Source organism: Hyaloscypha bicolor (genome assembly GCF_002865645.1).
Source record: "Hyaloscypha bicolor E unplaced genomic scaffold K444scaffold_56, whole genome shotgun sequence".
In the NCBI taxonomy this organism is placed as follows: Eukaryota; Fungi; Ascomycota; class Leotiomycetes; order Helotiales; family Hyaloscyphaceae; genus Hyaloscypha; species Hyaloscypha bicolor.
Genome location: NW_020194558.1, coordinates 492,879 through 512,911, shown reverse-complemented (window position 1 = coordinate 512,911; position 20,033 = coordinate 492,879). Strand labels below are relative to the sequence as shown.

Here is a 20,033-nt window from a genome sequence, read left to right as displayed (position 1 = left end):
CTTACTCAAATCGCTTATAGAATAGCTATATAAATAGCTAGTAATATAATAAGGTAGTATTATGCCTTACCTAATTAGGTTAATAATAAAGCCCTTTACTATAGTAGACATATAATATCTGTTTTTTAAGGTATTATATAGCCGGAGGGAAAAGGCATATAACCATGTAATTCCCAAGTTCTTGAAATTAACTAGAAATTAGTTAATTAGAAACAAGTAAATATTACTTTTTATATTCCCAATTTGACTAGCTACTAGAGTAATAAGATTCTCGATACGACTAATTTAATAATACTAGGAAATCCAGACAGTCTCTTATTACTTGCGTGCTTTCCCCTTGCCCTTAGCAGACTATAGAGAGCTCTTATTAATATTAGGCCCAGCTGCCTCAAGAGATCCAGAGCCTTTGCCCTGAGCTTCCTGGACTACTGGTACTACCGACCCCGAGCTTTCGCCCTGGGTCTCTTATATAGCTACCTAAAAGGCTCCCTGTATAGTAGACGTCGAGCTTTCGCTCTTATCCTGCTAAATAACTAGCTTGCCAAGCCCCTCCTCGTTTCGTACCATATGGTCGAGACTTTATTAAAGAGCCTCTGTTATAAGCCTCACCTCCTCTTGCAAGTCCGTAATCTCCAAATCCTTTTTTGTAAGACTATTAAGATACTTTGAACTCATGGATAATTGTCTTCCCTTAACTGCCTTGCCTTGAGAATCTCCTGAAAGGAAAGAGAGCATCTTTGTATTTAGCTTCTTAAGATTCTTTATATGGATTTCGGCGAGACTTTGTTTTTTAATTTCAAATTCCTCTTTTGTAGCTTTTAAAAGCCGTACTCTCTTATTAAGCCTGTCTATATAGGTATTGCTTTCTTTGATTACCGTATCCCTTTCCTTTTCGAAGCTCTGTTTTCGTACCTCAAATTACTCCTTTTCCCTCTTAAGGTCCGCTAGCCCCTTTTTTAATATATACCAATACCTATTAATATAACCTTTTATTATAGACTCCCTTAGCTACTTATATTATTTATTGAATACCTCGTTAAAGGGCTCCTCTGAATTACTGGCTGGAGTAGGCTTAGCGGCTGGAGTGGGCTTACGGGCTAGAGTTTCAGTGGCTGGAGTGGGCTTACGGGCTAGAGTTTTAGCGGCTGGGGTGGGCTTACGGGCTGGAGTTTTAGTGGCTAGAGTAGGCTTACCGGCTAGAGTTTGTGGAGACTTAGATCTCTTGTGGTTCTCTTAATAGATAATACCAAGTTTTCCACTGGCACTTTAATACTAATGCCGCTCCTTTTTAGATATATAATTGTTTCCAATTATATTACTATTAGAGTTATTGGTATTAAGGGTTTTTGACAAGTTATCGGTATCAGGGGTTATTATTAAATTAACTATTAGCCCTTTATACGGTTAATAATCCTGTAAAGGCCACTTTTTTTTAACGGGAATAAGGAAGTAGAGTTTGGGCTCTTAATAGTTTATACTAGGACATGTCTTCTTTATATATTCAAGGAACTATTTAAAAGTGCGATTTTCTCTAAATAGAACCGGGAAGTCCGGAACTTTGGAGCAGGCAACCCTATTAGTAAGGTAGCCCATAGTCAGGCTTTGATCCTCAAGGTCAAGTTTATAGTATTTAGCCCTTCTAACGCCTTTCCAGATATCAGACTCTAGGAGGCGATTGAGTACCCAGCCACTGAGCCTTACGAATATCTCGTAAGGGTCGAGAAAAAATGGGAGTTTCAAAGGGGCAGTCTGCTTAAACGGCTTCCCAGGGTAGCCGATATAGTAATAGATAGTTATTAATAAGCCTATTAGTAAAGGCTTATTGGCAGGATTATAGCTATATCCACTGGTTAGCCCTTCTTTATTATGCTTTCTTTTATTATCTTCCTTTGCTTTTAACTCTCGCTAACTATAAGCCTTAGTCAAAGTACTTCCCTGGAGCCTTGATTTCTTCTTCTTCTTCCTAGTAGAGGCGAGGTCGTCTTCCTATATACTACGAAAAGTATCCCTAGTAATAGTCCTTTAGAGACTTTCCCTCTCCTTCCTTACTCGCTTCTCCTTCCCCTCCTTCTCTCTCTCTTCCTTATCCTTTTAGAACTTGGCCTAATAGGTATACTAATTTCTAGTACCTACCTCTTTAGTACTATTATTATTATCGTCCCTCTTATTATTCTTGGAAGGGCGAGAGGCGAGAGGCTTCGGCTTTGGCTTACGGGCCTTCTATAGATGCTCCTCCTCTGAGGTAGATTCGGTCGGGCTTGAGGAGGGAAAGATAGTACTATAGCGGCTATAAAAAGGGCTAATGCCCTTCTGCTTTTGGCACTTTTTATAGTAGGCCATAGTATTATAATATATAAAGTCTTGGATAAGGCAGTTTTAAAGAGATTGGATTGAGAATGGGAGCAAAAGGGAGCAAAGATAGTAATCTAGGGAATAAGAATATAATAGGAAAACCCCTCTATATTGAAGAATCGGTGAGACTATCTGTTTCTATTTTGGATATAGATCCATGCCGAGTTATCCTGTAATATATCTTTACTTATTACTGCCGGTTTCGGATACGCCTCTTACTAACTAGCGACTCTATATATATCCTTATTTGTTACTACCGGTTTCGGACGCACCTCCTGCCGGCCGGCTATTCCAAGTATATCCTTATTCGGTACTACCGGTTTCGGGCAGGCCTCCTACGAACCAGTGACTTCGTATATCTTGACTTATTTTTGCCGGTTTCGGATACGCCTCCTACTAACCAGCTATTCCAAGTATATCCTCTGTAACTAATTCTCTAATCCGACATGATTCCGTCCTTCTATATATATCTTATATATACAAAGCTAGTCACATATTAGTAAGAGTAGAGAGAAGGGGCAGAGGGGTATTACAGGTAGTGGTACGGGGCTGGTATAACCTTACAAGAACGATTCAGAAGTATTACAGTTAATTATATCATAAATTATCTATACTTAGAAACATGATTTAATTATATATACGAGTCTTATAATGGACAGTAACAAAGGGACTTAAGTTAGGTGTGGTTGTACCTGCAGAATGCGGTATTTTGGTTGCGGGCGATTTTTGGTGGGGTGCGCACGTGCCACAAATCAGACATCGAAGGTCGAAAACCAGATTCGAAAATCGCTTGGTCTTCTGATCCTTACGGCTTTCCGTAGTCTACTGCGTAGTCCAAGCGCGAAACGCAAAACGTGTACAGCGATATTAGTAACAATTGTCTAAATCGCATTTTAAGCGAGAGCGCAAAAAGGGTCGAGAACACCAAAACCACGAAATTATTTTCTACGACTTCTCAATAATAATAGCCTTAATTAAAACGGTGATAGGCTCAAATTAATGGGGGCATTTGGGGCATTCTTTAGATAAAGGTCTATTTGGCTAGAAGCAAATTAATTATTCAATTTAGTAAATGGCGATTTTACTTTTAATTTTGGTATAAAATAGTATTAATTCGCCGGCCACGGTCCCAAACCTTATTAAAATAGTCTAAGCTCTTAGAGAGAGTAAGGGAATATCTGGGGCTTTCTTTTAGTAAGAAGGCTCTTTGGCTAGAAGCAGATTAATTATATAATTTAATAAAGGGTAGTTTTTACATTTAATTTTGGTATAAAATAGTATTATTTTGCCGGCTATAGTCCCAAATCGTATTATAATAATATAAACTCCTAAAGAGAGTAAGGGGATACTTATATAATCTATTTAAGCCCGAGAGTACTAAGTCTAGAAGTATGGTTTGAAAGTTATTTAGAAAAGGAGTCGGAGGGATACGAAAATCGAAAATCGAGGGGCTGGGCTTGGCAAAGCTTGGCGCGCAAGGCTAGAAAATCGCATTTTCGCCCGATCTCAAATAACTTAGAAATTATAAGTCCAGAAGAGGACTATAGTAGCTTAAATTAATCGCACTAATGCCCCCATCTATTTCAATTAAAATTATGGAGTTCTATTAATAAATGGTGATACAGTCGATATAATTAATATTATGGGTTTGGTGTTCCTGACCCTTTTTGCGCTCGCGCTCAAAATGCGATTTAGACGATTGTTACTAATATCGCTGTATCCCGCTTGCATGTTTCACCCTACCAAAAATCTTCCGCACTTTCCTACCTGACCATGCCCACTACCACGCCCCTCTCAAGTCTCAAACTATTATTTAAAATCTTTACTCTCTCTCTTTAATATATATATATAAGTATAGCGGTAGGGGAGGGAGGAAGGGCAGCGGCGTAAGATAAAAATGGAGAAGTAGAAAAGTGAGAAGTGGAAAGCGAACTTCGAGAGTCGAGGGTCGAGAGTCGAGAGTTAAGAGTCGGGCGTAAGCGTTATAATTATAGGCTTCTAATTACTAAATTATAGGGCTCTGGTCGCTAAATTATAGGCTATGAACCTTAAATATTAGTGGTTAATTTTTTCGTGGAGTGCGGCATAGCATTTTTAGGAGGCGGGCGGGAGGGTGATTATTACCGTATCAAGCTACACGTGGTCCCTAGCTAATTCATCGACACGCAAACAGCTAGGAGATATCTATGACATATCCAATATCGAAGTATGCCGAATGTCGAGAGTCGCGATCCACCGGAATGTCCATTTATAGGGAGTACCGAGGAAGTCACTCTTTTCAACGGGGAGATGGAGGAGTTGAGAACGTAGCAGGTGTAGTGAATGAGCGCTTTTAGTAGCTTCATGAGAGGATTTTACGAACCCGAAGGGTCATAGTTACACTGCTGCTAAGATGGTGAGAGCGCAGGGGTTACAGACGTACCTTTTGCTTCATGGACCAATGAAGCCGAATCTTCCAACTGATACGATGCCGACGTCGGATGAGGTGCTGGAATGTGTTTGTTGGAGTTACTGAGGCTCTGTAAGGAGATAACTGTTGATCAGGGGTTCACTGGTGGGTTTATGTCCCCGTATGGGTTTATACCCAGTCTTTAGTGGTGGCTTTGTCGGCAACGAGGAGGGCGGCGGGATGGGAGGCTATGGGGGTGTTGAGGGGACTCGGGATAGCGAGGGGGTAGCAATAACGGATGAGGGAATCCTGGTGATGGAGGAGATGGGAGGAAAGCAGGGGAGTTCAACTGAATGTGGAGGAATAGAGTCACGTCGTCAGAATGATAAATATAACAGAAGTGAAAGATAATCAGAGGATATTGGAGAATCTCTTGCTCAGTATCCGAGAAGATAGATAATCAAATATCTTCGATAAAACATTTAAACCATTGCATCATTATATTAGTCCTGCTCGAAGCCCCAGCCATCGACAACTTCAATGTTTCCTCAAATCGGCCAAAAGCTAGCTCCCAAGTTAAGAAGCAAAGGACCATTACATTCACTAACTACAGCTACAAATGTCATAAATTTACAGCCCAACTCCAATGTTGCCTCGGCGCAAGCAATAGTCTTCTCACATCAAGGACACCCTCGTCCTCGGGCCCATCATGGATGAGCCCAATATCAGCAGCCATCATTGCCCATTTCACGGCCCTCCACTCATTCCCAATACTTGCGTAGACTAGCGCCGCCAATCTATATCCATCTGCAATACCAGCATGCAGCCTCTCCTGCTCATACAAGCTAACCAACAAGTCCGCCATCTCCGCCGCAGCCGAAACGTGTTTCCTCGCCGCCTCCCTCTCCGTCTCATTCTGGCTCACCACCTCATCCAAGATTTTGCTGATCCTATTGATCTCTATAACCCGTCGATCCGACTCGCGGATAAAGTGATTCTCAGCCGAACACAAGCTGCAGCTGCAATCAAAGCCCCACGAACTCTTGATCGCTGCCCTCCTCCTCAACCTCGTCTGTAAAGGATCGATATACGTAATCGTGATCTCCTCCCCAGCATAAATCCTCCTCGAAGCATGCGTGTAGTGTACCAACGTGTTCCAGTCAAAATAATACATCGCATTGGGCCGACAATCATGGTTCATCCTAGCCGTCTCGGGCACCACGAGCGAGTGCTCCTCCTCCCCAAAATCCTCGCCAAATGTATTCGTATATATTTTCTCGATGTACGGTTCTTCGGACTCGTTGTGTGCGGCCATGGAAAGGAAGAGGTCGCGGGTTGGAGGTGGAAGTTGGTTGACGGCGAGCTTCGTGAGGGCTTCTTTGTGGGGGAGGTAGTCGTCGAAGGATTTGTCGACGCAGTCGTTGTGGAAGATTGCTACGCCCGCGTGGGCTTTGATTAGATCGCCTCGTTCAATTGTGCCGTTTGCGATGAGGCCCATTCCTCGGCCTGGGATGGCGGTGACGTAGAAGGGAGGGTCGCGAGTGTCGTTTTCGGAGAGGGAGGAGGCTTTATTCGTAGGTTCAGTGAAAGCGGGGAGTTGGGCTATCTCGCGAGCGATGGACGACTTTGTTAGGGTGGTGATTCCTCTGCCGCCCCAGAAGCTCTGGGACGTGAAGGCGCAGAATCTCTCATCGTCGGACGTATTGGGCAGGCATGTTGGCGCAATAGTCCAAGGGTCTCTGGAGGGGTCGAAGAAAGCCGAAGAAATATTATTTTGGAGCACATGGTCGTCGTGGTGATGTGAGCATGTCTCTGAATAAGCATGCGCTCTCAATTTCGATGGGAAAACATCTTTGAGAGGGCAGAAAGCGTTTGGTGATAGCTCATTGAGCGGGGATTGATATGCAGGTGTAATATCGAATGAATAGCCAGCATCAACGACGTATGAGAAAGCAAAAGTTAGAATTACTGAAGGGACCAACATCTTGATGGTTCTCCAACTTAACTTAATATTGTGACGACACAACAGCCAAAAAGATCACCGACTGTCCCACTGGGAAATATCTGATCATCATATAAGATCCGGCCCAGATCACGGGGGAGTCCAGACCTCAAGCCCGGACTCCTCATGACATTCCCTCATACCGAGAAAAGGAGCTCGTTTCAGTCAGAGTGTGGGAACCAGCTCCGACGATAAGGAAAGCCAAGGCGCATCAAGCTCTTGGCTACATCTGATCTTATCGCGTTGTATGATCTTCGATCGCTACCTGGTTGAGGGGCTTAAGGTTTCAGCCTCAAAGACGGCCTGTTCTCATGCATCTTCCTCGGACTTTAGATCGCGGGAGTCGAATAGCCATTTTGTAGCGGGATTATGCCTGGAGTGTATGACCTTGATTAGAAACGGTGCTCTTTTGCGAGATGTGTTGGGAGAGGGCTAGTCGAGTCCGGACAGGGAGGAACAGAGCGTTTTCGTTTCACGAGAGTCCTGACCCCATGACTTGAGCCTGGAGCAAGGTAGAATGTCATTGAGCTAATCGGGAACAATGGAGTTAGAGAGGTTTGTTGATTGATGAGTTTGAAGGGATGAAGATGACTGCTGAGAATTTGGATGTTTGAAGTAGCATTGACGACGAAACTGAGAAGAGAATAGCGCTCACGTGCCTCTCAAAAATCAGATGTTTTGATTGGTCAGCGGTACAACAACCGAGCCCCTGTCCATAAGCACTAACACGAGTGGGGACCAAACCTAACCCAGATCTCACTTCTGTCTAACCTTCTCAGCCTCGAGCCAGCCTTACAAAGGACATACTTTCTTCATCTTGTTCCAACGTCCTTCTAATACGTCTCAGATGGACGTTAGCTTCAGCAACAAACATGCCGAACCTCGACGTTCACGGATGGCGGAGGGAGCAGCCGGACACGAGGGCGCAACATCCTCGTCAGGCGAATCCCAGTCGTCCGGTCAGACGAGCAAACGGGTGAAGGTTTATCCAGAAAAGATCAATCGGGTGCGGGCGAAGAAACCCAAGACCAGAAATGGATGTAGGACTTGCAAGTGAGTCTCTCCAAATTCCCCCCAAGTGCTCTCTCCTATCCCTCGCCAGCATTTGACGCGGTCATGCGAGTTCATCGCAAAATGGGCATCTTCGCTGACGGGACCGCAGACTACGGAGAGTCAAATGCGACGAAACGAAGCCAAGCTGCCAGAGATGTACAAAGTTCGGCGTTTCATGCAATGGCTATTTGAAGCCTCCCGCCCCTGCTTCTTCCGCCAAGAAACGCCTCCTGCCAAGCCACAGCTGCCCGCTACACATTTCCATACTGCCAATGACAGCCCTTTTTAGAGACCAGGAAGAGTATCAATACTGGCTCTATTTCCGGGACGAGGTAGTCCACGACCTGGCGGGGCACGTTCCAACTAAGTGCTGGAACTACGTTGTCCTACAAGCCTGCAACGACTCGCCTACCCTGCGCTACCTCACAGTCGCCATCGCTGCGCTCGGGAAATCCAAATCCCCTTTTGGGGCAAGGGAAAAACATCGAGAGTTCGCGGTGATCAAATACGGACAAGCGCTCCGCAGCATGCGCGAGATGGTCGCCTCTTCCAACGACCTAGAAACCATCCGCACGATGCTGATCGCCTCCCTGCTAATCTTCAGCTTCGAGTCGATGCACGGGAATCCCGAGCAAGCAGTTGAGCACGCCAAAGCCACATTAAAGATGATGAAAAAGCGGCTCGACACCTCGAGTCGGAAATACTCACAGATCCGGCGGCTGTCCTCGATCCCGGGTCTCGAGGACGAAGTACTGGAGATCTTCGTCCGTCTCGATAACACCATTATGTCGAGTATACTCGGCGATCCTTACCGGCCGCGCTACAGCTTCCTTGATATCACGTACATCGATGAGCATTTATACATGCCTCCTTCGTTCCGCGACCTCGTCGAGGCAAAGGGTTACCTAGAGCACTTCCAATTCAGAGCTATGCCGTACCTCTCCCATCTGACAGATACATTCATGTACGGTGACAAATTCGCGTGCCCGGTGTCAGAAAGCGTTTATGAGATCCTAGGCTCGCAGCTACAACAATGGTACCGAAGCTTCCAGCCGCTCTTCGACGCCGCCCTGCGTCCTGATGATAAAAATTTCATCGGCGCAGCGACGCTGCGCTGCCTTGCTCTAGGCACGGATATCTCCGTTCAGAGAGTATGTCTGAAGATTGACAAGCGTCCGAAAGAGCTGTTTGAAGTCGAAGCAAGAGAGATTCTCGACTTGACGAGACGCGTGGTGCTGGATCATCGGTTCAAGAAGACGTTTGGGTTTGACTGTGGGGTGGTCCCGGCGTTGTTTATTGCGGTTATGATTTGTCGGAATCGAGGGATAAGGGAAGAGGCTATTCGAATTTTGAGGTTGGCGGAGGGGAGGATTGAGGTTGTGTGGGATGCAGTGAAGGTTGCGGAGCTGGGTGAGAGGATGCTGAGAGCTGAGGAGCAGGGTCAAACTGTATTGGTGGTTTGAATCTCTGTGGAAGTGGAAAGTGCTACACCAATAATAATCGGATGTCCAAAATTCCTGGAACATTGCTGGGAGCGATCAATGTTCTAGCCACGCTTCGAACATTTACTTCATGACCAGACCTGCTGACATTGAAAACTTGATCGAATGAAAGCAAGATGAATTAACCTTGATCCATCTTGGATATATCCTGACTCAACCTGAAGATTGTAAGGTACGGGTAAACTTCCGAGATGCGATATGTGCTCTCGGGCAAAACCAATAGAAATTCTATAAATTTGAAGGCAGTTCTTAGAGCAAATAGCCTCGAGTGGGCTAGTTCACCGCCAGCTATTGTCCCACCCGCCTTGCTCCACAGCAAAGGCGATCGCGAGCTCCGAGAATCGTGCCATGTGCTGCCAGCCAATCTTAACAACTTTCCAAACAAATATAGGAATGAGACTTAACTTACGTCGAGAGAGAAGAAGCCTGTATCGTCATCGACATCCATCGTGTCGTTCACCCCATGCACGTACGGATCCATATCACCGGGGAACCCACCCTGTGCCAGTGGGTCGCCCTCTGATGCGAACGCAGCAGGATAGTTGAGTTTGGTATAGGACATGTAGTCCGAGCCAGCGTTACTACTTCGTCAACTGCCTATGTCAAAACGAGATTGGAAGTTGTGAACCTACGCCGCTAGCTCGTATATATCAGAGGGAATCGAGATGTATTCCTTGCTCAGCTTCAATGTCCAGTTCGTAAGCGCCTCGTCCGCCTGGGTCTTTATGAACCCGATGGATTCAGTTGCGTTGCGGGCAATAAAGGCGGTCATATCCTTTTTAGACTATTAGTGCCATTGATTGCGAAGATGAGGTTGGTTTCAGAGGACTTACAAACTCCATCATAGCCCCAATGGAAGCTCCCGATTCTTTCTTGTACCTCGCAATCGCCTGGCTACCCAACAATCCACCTTCCTCAGCCGCATACCAGTGGAATTCAACCGGTCCATTTTTGGGTGTGTAACCACTCTCGGCCAAGATTCGGAATGCTTCAAGGATGCTGACAGTGCCGGAGCAGTCGTCGTCCGCGCCCGGTGCGGGAAGGAGAGGGAAGAGGTAGTTTGCAGAGTCCTGGTGCGCGCCGAGAATCGTCAGCGGATGAGAAAAGTTGCGGATCTTTGGTTCGAAGCGCGCGATGATGGAGGACTGGGGGAAAGGGTGCGTGAAGTATTCGAGCGAGATGTGGGTGCCGAATGGAGAGTCGTTGATGATCTGTGACACGACTCGGTCAGTGCCTTCTCTTTCTCAGTGCTAGGCTAAGTTGGAGAGGAGAAGCATACCTTGGCAATGTGGTCGTGCAGCCATTCGGCACTCAGTGCGCCATAAGTACCTCCATAGTACCGATTGTAGTACCCCGTCATGTGTTTGAGCACATCGTGCATTCTTTGCGTCGAGACATGCGAGAAGAGAGGCTTAATAAGGCCCTGGTGCCTCAAGTCGGGGAGATCTGCAACAGCGTGAACAAAAGCACCTTGACTGAGCTGAGGAGGCTCTCACTAGCTTTACCGGACAAGATGCCCACCTGCTGGGCATAGGACTCTTCATGGTCCGTGATATCCACGAACTTCTTCCCGCGTCTGCGCAGACGCAGCTTATCTCCTTCCGTCATCCATTCCGGCTTCTGCTCACCAACGACATGCAAGAGTCGTTCTTGGGCGAGATCCGCTGCAAGTTCGGGCTGGAGGGAAAGTAGTGCAGCAACAGGGTCAAAATGCGTCTTGAGCGCTGCAAGGATTGCCTCGTCCACAACGTGCTCGGCCTGTGCATTTGCAATTGGGAGCTCTGGAGATTGCACGAGGACCGCTTGTTTGTCCTGGAATGAAGCGCCGAGGGCAAACTGAGTGCTTAAAAGAAGCACGAGGGCGGAGCGCAACATGGTGTGCCACAGATTGTTGTGAGAACGAGATCAGGGCTAAGTTTTGCAGTTGTCCGTCGTCGAAGTTAAGTACTGGTACTCGTACTCGGACGACTGCCTGGCGGCACAGCAATCCTCGGCACCGCGGCAGGGGCTTGGAGGCGTTATCGCCCCTGTGAGGTTCCTGGATCCAGGCCAGTCCATCACACTAAAACCTAAAACGGCAGGAACCAAACCCCCCACTTTTCCCCACGCTTTCGTACAGTACGAACCCCAAAAGGGACATAAAGAGGAAGAACCACCATCATCAGCCTCAGCACTTTCGCACTTCAGGAGTAGGTATATACTCCCCACATCTTCCACATGCGCCCCATAAAGCCAGCACAGCTGTGACTAGATGACACGGAGTTTGTCAATATGACTTTCCGCTAAACGGAGCGAATTTCAGTGAACCGTCCAGTTGACTGCGACATAACGAAAATGTGCATATATTCAACTCTAAATGCCGAGGAAGATCTGCTCTCACTCTGGCCTCGGGGATAATGTATGGAAATTTGACAACAAAAAATGTCTTGATAACAGACCAGACGCGTCACCGGACAGTACGAATTGAGCATCTGACTATCCGCAATTTGGACTCTTAAAGCAAGGCGGTGAGGTGTTTTATTGGCGTCCCTGTAGTTCTCTTTGTCACAGGCCAGGCCTTTGTGCAAAGAAGACTAGTGGTTTGATTAATTAAGTAGAATTCTCTAAGGAGAGAAGAAAAAGAAAAGGAGAGAAATGAAAACCGTGTTCCTTGGGACATCCGAGCGCCCTGAGTGACGCGTGGTTGCTCCATTAATCAAAGGGACACGTCACATGACTACGGCCAGTCCGTGATCATGTGACTTGGCTAAGGCTCCCAGCCAAGCATATAGTTCGGGTCTCGCCCCGTTGCATAAATTACAAAACAGTGTGAATTGGAGCAGTGAATATGTAAGATTAGATAAGAATGAATATTAGCTAAGTCGCTCGCCGTCCTTTCTGAGAGCAGATTTACTGATCCTCAGCATGCATTATCGAGTCGCGATGCCGGGGCCAGAAGGCAGTTCGCTTCGATCAGTGGAGAACTTCGAGATGCTAACTATTAATCACTCTTGCTCTATGTAGGGCATAATTTGAAGAAGAAAAAGAAAAAAGAACTCCGAGAGCTTTGCCTCTGATCTCTGCCTAATTCTGGTTCGAATTTAGATCATAGCTGGCGAGGCACAGCGGGGGGAGAAAACATGGTTACCAGCGAGCAAGGGATGGATCTTTAATTAGTCATGAGGAATTCTTTACGTCTCCTCTGCGCTTTGCCTTCACTCATTTGATCATCATTTTGTAAATCGTAGACAGTTCCCCCGACCTGGATGTTTTACATATGCCCTCCTCGTTTCGTACACGCTGCCGCCGTTCCAGTTGGCGTCACTACACTCGTCTCCGTTCGTCTATTCTTGTTATGAGTACATTTAAATTGAGAAGATAGCAGAGAGCAACCTACACAATGCTGATCGTTTTGGTAGTCCAGACGGTCACCCAAGTCCTCGTAGTCCGTGTCCGTGTTGGAGTTGGTGCCGTAATCGTACTCTTTTGAATCGTAATACCCTTACAAACAGTACATGGTGCGGGTGTTCTAAAGCTGTTAGCTTACGGCTTAGAATTCTTCACACCAGGCTTTACATCGTGTTTGTGGTGGTAACGACATCTAGATATTTCGTCAGCAAAATCTGAAAGGGGAGAAAGCGCAAGCGACTTCTTACCAATCTCAGTGACAGTGGGAGTTGGAAGTATCACAGTCGTCGTACTGTTAAAGGTGTATGTAGCCTCAGTTACCGTCGTCGTAGCCATGTCTTGTTGCTTGTCAGTCACTCGACTAAAGAGCTGATATAGATCACCTGACTTACCTGGGCTTCGCTCTACTAGAGGAAACCTTCTGGCTGCATGTCTATCAGGGGTCCTACGCGGGTGATATTGTTGCTTGCCGCGGCTAGTTGGAGAGTTCTTGGGAGTAAACCTTCCAATGAGTTTTTGGTCATGCTTGGGCGGGTAAGGCGGCAGAGTGCAGCTTGCAGTGCTATAGATGACGGTGGAAGTCGATGTTGTCCAAATACCGTCGGTCCGAGTCCTTGTTATTGTTTTGGTGGAATATACTGTAACCTTCTTTGGCGTTGTCGTTGTTAACTTGATGTATGTTTGACACGGTACGGTCGTTGTGCTGACTGGTAAGGTTGTTGAATCCGTCTCAGTTATATTTGACGTGACAGCTAGTGGGCGACGTTAGGATTGCACGTTCACGGGTCATTTCGTGCCCACTCACTGGTAGCATTGGGGGTGATAGTATAGCCAAAAACGTCTGTTAAGAAAGGTCAGTTTCAACTTTCGTTCAACCACCTTCGAAAGTCGTACCTGTCGGAGTGGCCTAGGGGGTTGTTAGTTCAAATTTCTTTCAAAATTGGGGTCAAGTTACTATGATTGTCGTCGGAACATCTACCGTGAGGTAGAAAGTTCTTGTATATGCAAAGTCAGGACCCTCGATTACAAGGTACCAGGTGCCAGAAAACATTTCGGACTTTGTTATGGGGCTTCCGATTATTAGCTGATATCCTTTACTTGGCCATTCAAACCTTACCATGTCGAGGTGAATAAAGCATCGTCGGGGCTTGTAGCAATATCAGAGCAAAAGTACTCATTCTCGTTTGGATCTACGAGAATAGGAGTGATTGACCCTTCTCCCTCACAACCTTCGAAGTAGCTGATGAAAGTGAAATCATCGCTAGATGATATGTTTTGAAAGTAGCTACCGCCGTCGACAAAATCATACCCATATGACTGACATTGAGCAGCGCCTCGTACCGCAAATCCAATAGCTAGGAGCAGGATAGAGCCGCGAAGCATTGTGACAAGTACAACTATTGTTCGCAAAGTATGAATCGTTCAAAACATTCAGGACTTGAATTGCTGAAGATTTTGAGGGGTGGACTGAATGGACATCGGCAGGAACCCGGGAACTGTTCAGGGTACACAGAAACCGCTACTCGGGCTGACACAAGGGTCATAGATCACAGGCACATGGTACTAGGATTTTGATATCATCAAGGATCCACGCTGATAGGTTTTCACGGTGTTGTTCAATGCTCAGCGGCTGGAGGAAGCGGACCCGGGAAGAGGCCAACCAAAGTGCCCAGAGCAGAGGCAACGCGGTAACGTCATTGGTCTGTGGCTTCAATGAGGCTTCGAGCCCCCTGCAAATTAATGTGTGGCCATGCATATCGATACGACCAGACCAACACAAGGCACCAGATGAATGGCGGGTCGGGGTTACTGGAAGGATCCGGGATGCTCCCAGCATGTCTCGACAAGGATCAACTTTTCATAAAGCGGGCAAACAAGGAGGGCACATCGAAATGTCAACAATTATCCTGATGAAGAGACCATACCAAAGCATATCTCAACGGAATAAGTGAACCTGAAATAGAAACAGCAGTTACATACTATGCAGAAAAAACAAGATATTGAATTGATACTCAACATAATGCCTTTCCTTGGCTTAACGCAAAGGCGCCAATACAGTTGATCAATGGTAGAAAACCACACGGCTGTAGCAAGGCTTCATGCAGAGCGATCGATGGAGCTCGTATCTCGTCTGAAGTTTTCTCAGCCCACTGGAGGAGTCAGCTATCTGATCTTTGCAGATTGAGCTCTGGCCAATAGATGGTGCAAGATAATGCGCCCAACACGGCGGAACTCAGGCCTGCGGGGTAATAAGCATGAGCTGTCAAACGATCGACCTTGCAAGTCTAGGATTGGGAGCTATTTCTGGGGTGCTGTGCCACTCTTGTGCGACATCGATTTTTTTTATGGTTGTTCAGCCTCCCGGGGTGGGGAAAAGATCGGGCTGTTGTGGGGGAGAACCAGCACGGACCCGTCCAAGAGGAATTTCGCAGGTCACCTCAAGCAAGGAATAACTCAACTCCGATGATCCGCGAGGATGAACACATGAAGCTAACATCTGACCCAGGGCCGCAGGCTATCATGAAGATGATTTGCGCCGGGCTGAACCCCGATCAGAGGCATTCTGTACCCCGGCGGCCCTTCATGATCAATACTCGGAAAGTCATACGACTTCGCTCTCCACTCCCAGCCTCCCGCCCCAAACGCCTCAGTGTCTCGCTGCATCCTCCACATACCGACCCCTGATTTCTGATCTCCAGCTTCAAGCCATTATGGGGATGCTCGTATTCTGGGCATAAGCATTTGTCCGTGTGAGTAGCGGGCCGCAAAACAGTGACCGAAGCGGAGGCTGAGTGCCTATCACAAACTGCCACAAAGCTTAACTTCTTGAAGTGTGCTGCATGACTACATCAAAGTTGCATCTCCCTAACGAAAGTACCTGTATGTGCATGGATCTCAAAGTTGGGATGAGGGACCTGGAGGGGCACGGGCGTTGATTCCCGTGTCAGCCTCGATGCATTGACAGGCATCCCTCGAGCTGTGAGGTGCTTATTCCTTGTTGCAAACGGGGAAGCTGAACGAGTGGCTGTCCAATGATAAATGGCACATGGCCAGAATATTGAAAGTAAGCTTCACACAAGCGGTCCAATTCTCATTCTTAGAATGGAATCCTCGGGGGGTAATGGGTGATCCCTGGGCAGGAAAAGCTTCCGCACTTCGGAAGCAGTATATCGTGCTCCCGTTTCATTCACTCATTCAGATTGCGAGTGATTGAAAGAAATAGTTGCTCTTCAGATCAATCAAGATGTTACTCCTGGCTTTTATACTAGCAAGCCTCGCCTCCTTTGCCTCAACAGCGACGACGACGACTTCTCAGACATCGACATCTACTAAAGTTGCTGATTCCAGCTGCACAAACGGACCTTTTACGAGACAGTGCTGGGGAAATGGGTTCAGTATTGCGACTGACTATGACACGAAATGGCCAGTCACTGGCAAAACTGTTTCGGTAAGAGAGTCCCGGGTTTCTTAATTGAGATTTCTGACTTTTTCTAGTACCACCTCGAGATAACGAACACAACCTTGGCTCCAGATGGGTACTCTCGTCTTGTGATGTATGTCCAGCAGATTTACGAGAGGATGAAAAGACATTAACAAAACTTCAGGGCCATCAATGGCCAGTATCCAGGACCTACGATTTCTGCAAGTAAGTTTTGTATCTGAGCGGGACTGAAGATTGTAGTTGCCATTACTAATGGAAATTATAGATTGGGGTGATACACTACAAGTCACTGTCAAAAACAGCTTGAAGAACAATGGGTAAGTGTCCCGCAGAAATAATTCGCGAGGCACAAGTTGCTGAACCCTCCCAGAACGAGCATGCACTGGCACGGCATTCGGCAGGCGAACTCCTGCAATATGGATGGCACCAATGGCATTACAGAGGTATCAACAGGAATTTTTCTCAAAGAGTTGACCGGATAGTGACAAGCTTGTAGTGCCCCCTTGCTCCTGGAGAGACAAAGACATATACTTTTCTCTGCACACAATTTGGGTACTTTCAATCAGTCCATGGTACTGAAGAAGTTGTTAACAACAATTTAGGACGACCTGGTACCACTCGCATTTCTCAGCGCAATATGGAGATGGGGTTCTTGGGCCAATAGTAATCTACGGACCAGCGACAGCGAATTACGACATCGACCTTGGCGCAATGCCCATCACAGATTGGTACCATCCAACCGCATTCCAAGAAGCCGAGATTGCAGCACAAGGAGGTCCACCAGCAGCGGACAATGGGTTGATCAATGGAACGATGGTGAATCCGACCGCCGGTGGTGGAGGAGCCTACAACACTGTGACTATGACCAAGGGAAAGAAATACCGTCTTAGACTTATCAACACCTCGTTGGACAATCACTTCATGGTCTCCCTCGATGGACACAATCTCACCGTGATTCAGGCAGACTTTGTCCCTATTGTCCCTTACTCAACGCAATGGCTATTCATTGGAATCGGTCAACGCTACGATGTTATCATAACAGCGACTCAGGCCATATCCAGTTACTGGTTTCGAGCGGATGTCCAACTGGCCTGCGGTGCCAATAACAATAATTTCAACATCAAAGCGATCTTCAATTACGCTGGGGCACCAGTTGGTGATCCGACGACGCTTGGAGCAGCCTATACCCAACGCTGTTCGGATGAGACTACAATCGTCCCCTACGTCAAGAAGGATGTTCCTTCCGGGGATTTCCTCACCCACGTTCAACAGCTTAATGTCTCACTCAATGGCGGTGGTGTACCCGGACAAACTGGAAATATCGTAACGTGGACGATTAATGGAACACCGCTTGACATCGACTGGGAACTGCCGACTCTGAAGTATGTCCAAGAGAGTAATGACTCTTTTCCGGTGGACTTGAACCTCATTAAGTTGCCCGAAGCCAATGCCGTAAGTCGCAGCCATCCATCAATCGAAACCAGAAAGCTAATTTCCAATGCAGTACTACTTCTGGATCATTCAATCGACAGGTTTCCTCAGCGTCCCTCACCCAATCCATCTCGTGAGTTTCTTGAGCCCTGTCATGATCATGTGACTGATACTTGAAAGCATGGCCATGATTTCTACCTTTTAGGAACTGGTTTGGGAGCTTGGGATAACTCGTTCGCCTCAACCTTACAGTACACGAATCCTCCTCGACGGGATGTCGCAATGCTTCCCGCGCCTGCAGCCCCTGCTGGCGGTGGCCCGCCGTCGTCAGGTGGGTGGCTTGTCATTGCTTTCTTGACGGACAATCCTGGTGCATGGTTGATGCATTGTCATATTGTGAGTTCATTCTCTTGAATAGTTGGACACTTCACATGAGGAAAGACAAGATGTTGGAAAGCTGTAAGCTGATGTAAGATTCAATAGGCCTGGCACGTAGGCGAAGGTCTCGCAGTACAGTTTCTGGAGCGCGAGAGCGAGATTTCGGGACTAATGTCTTTAAGTACTTTGGATGCGCCGTGTAAAGCTTGGGATGCGTATCAACCGACTGCTTACTATGTAAAGGACGACTCTGGGTTATAACGAGCTTTTCATTGTTATAAGAATATTTTAGTAAAGTTCAATAATTACGCAAAAGGGCTTTATTAAAGTAAGATATATATTTTTATTTATTATTATATTTTAAAAATTTAAAACTCTTCTAAATGAATTTTTTTAATAAAGATTTAAAAATAAAGTTATATATGAAATAATATAGGACGTATTATTAACTATAATAAGAGTTTAATAAAGTATTTTATATAATTTTATATATACTTTTCCTTATTATTAAAATTATATTTATTAAAGAAATTTATATATATTATTAGTTAGTATTAATATAGCTATTTCTTTGGGAGTTATATATATAGTTACGGGATATAAGATACGGGATATAAGATACGGGATATAGGTAATAAGATATGAAATACGGGATATAGTTATATAACCTTATATCCTATAAATAACTTGACTAGTAAACTAGACTCCTTTAGGCTTAGTAAATTTAGGAATTATATATTAATACTATAATACTATAATTCCTATTTCTAAATAATAATAACTTTACTAATTTAATATAACTAATATTTCTATACCTATATAATAGTATTATATATTACTAGTAAACTAATACTAATTAGTTTATATATATATTAGAGAAGATTTTAGATTAGTTCTAAAAGTATTTAATAGCCTAAGATAAATCTAGTCTATTTTATATTAAAAGAGGAAACTATTTATTAACTTTATAAAAGTATTTAATAGCCTATAAAGAAAATACCTAGCTTTTACTAATTAGTAAACGGTTAGCTATTTGACTATTTATTTATTTAACTTCTACTATCTTTTAAAACTAACTTCTTTTAGCCCTAAAACTACTTTTTTAGAAATTATCTTTTCTATTTATATAATACCTGTATTTATAAGACCTTGTCTCTGGAATATATATCCTATATATGCCCTTAAAGCTCTTTAACTACTACTTTGATTTTATTATTAAATCGAGTTCTTTAAGCTTTAAACTCTTCCGGAATTATAATATTTTATTTTTTAAATTTCTTATTATAGATAAAATATTTAAGGGCAAAATATTTACTTTAATATCCTTAATACTCCTAGATATCTAGGATATCTAGTATCTGAACTAGGTATCTAGTATTTTAACTAAATATCTGAATTAGGTATCTAATATCTAAACCAGGTATCTAGTATCTTAATAACCAGGTATCTGGTATCTTAATCAGGTATCTAAACCAGGTATCTAGTATTTGAACTAGATATCGGGATATCTTTACTACTAAACTCTTTCTATAAATCTATTATAAATTATCTTATCTTTGAATTCTTCTTGCTATAAATTATATATATATACTAGAGAGAACCTGAACTCAATTTAGTATAAATACTAATAAGAGAAAGAAACTAATTAAGAAATAGGAAAATAGTATTAATTTAGTAATTATAATAAAGGCTAAACTTTAGAAATATATAATTACTAAGATATATTAGTATATTTTATATAAGAAAAGTAATAATAATTTATAGGATCTATTTTAGAATAACTTTAAAAACTTTAATACTATAATATATAGTCTAGTTAATTATATATTATAGAAGGGAAACTATAATAAGACAAAAACTCATATAAAGTATACTAGAATATAAAATATAACTTAATAGTAAAATAATAAATTAAAAATATAAATAGTAAAATATAAATAATATATAATATATAAAAGCTTAATTAATTAAATACTTATAAAGAATTATTTTCTAAGTCTATAGAAAAACCAGCTTTCTTATATAATTTCCGTAAGTTATATATAAAAGGCCATAGCCTTTACTATATAACTTAAATCTTAAAACCGCTAAAATAAT

The 20,033-nt window shown here is 44.4% G+C and overlaps 5 protein-coding genes across 5 annotated transcripts; 2 read left to right on the top strand and 3 right to left on the bottom strand.

The window, feature by feature from the left end:
- Nucleotides 1-5,335: 5,335 nt before the first annotated feature.
- K444DRAFT_611430 (uncharacterized protein) lies at nt 5,336-6,075 on the bottom strand. Its single transcript, XM_024879939.1, has one exon. It carries the CDS (start codon nt 6,054-6,056, stop codon nt 5,364-5,366), a length of 693 nt encoding a protein of 230 aa, XP_024738069.1. The 5' UTR covers nt 6,057-6,075; the 3' UTR covers nt 5,336-5,363.
- A 1,262-nt stretch (nt 6,076-7,337) lies between these two features.
- On the top strand, nt 7,338-9,259 carry K444DRAFT_587131 (uncharacterized protein; the record flags this gene model as incomplete). Its single annotated transcript, XM_024878011.1, has 2 exons — nt 7,338-7,796; nt 7,906-9,259. The coding sequence occupies exons 1-2, from the start codon at nt 7,591-7,593 to the stop codon at nt 9,257-9,259; spliced, it is 1,560 nt and encodes a 519-aa protein (XP_024738068.1). The 5' UTR covers nt 7,338-7,590.
- A 317-nt stretch (nt 9,260-9,576) lies between these two features.
- Nucleotides 9,577-11,173, bottom strand: K444DRAFT_526410 (Zn-dependent exopeptidase; the record flags this gene model as incomplete). Its single annotated transcript, XM_024874540.1, has 6 exons — nt 9,577-9,651; nt 9,708-9,879; nt 9,931-10,073; nt 10,132-10,509; nt 10,578-10,744; nt 10,795-11,173. The coding sequence occupies 6 exons, from the start codon at nt 11,171-11,173 to the stop codon at nt 9,577-9,579; spliced, it is 1,314 nt and encodes a 437-aa protein (XP_024738067.1).
- A 946-nt stretch (nt 11,174-12,119) lies between these two features.
- On the bottom strand, nt 12,120-14,134 carry K444DRAFT_662325 (uncharacterized protein). The gene is made up of 9 exons (XM_024886694.1): nt 13,803-14,134; nt 13,641-13,755; nt 13,580-13,592; nt 13,491-13,526; nt 13,078-13,437; nt 12,934-13,023; nt 12,854-12,878; nt 12,675-12,806; nt 12,120-12,621 (listed from the first exon to the last, which is right to left on the bottom strand). Exons 1-9 carry the CDS (start codon nt 14,066-14,068, stop codon nt 12,549-12,551), a joined length of 1,110 nt encoding a protein of 369 aa, XP_024738066.1. The 5' UTR covers nt 14,069-14,134; the 3' UTR covers nt 12,120-12,548.
- Nucleotides 14,135-15,929: 1,795 nt separating this feature from the next.
- K444DRAFT_526783 (multicopper oxidase) lies at nt 15,930-18,197 on the top strand (the record flags this gene model as incomplete). The annotated part of the gene is made up of 10 exons (XM_024874572.1): nt 15,930-16,133; nt 16,181-16,239; nt 16,291-16,331; nt 16,393-16,444; nt 16,498-16,570; nt 16,624-16,679; nt 16,730-17,579; nt 17,632-17,691; nt 17,739-17,954; nt 18,042-18,197. 10 exons carry the CDS (start codon nt 15,930-15,932, stop codon nt 18,195-18,197), a joined length of 1,767 nt encoding a protein of 588 aa, XP_024738065.1.
- Nucleotides 18,198-20,033: the final 1,836 nt, after the last annotated feature.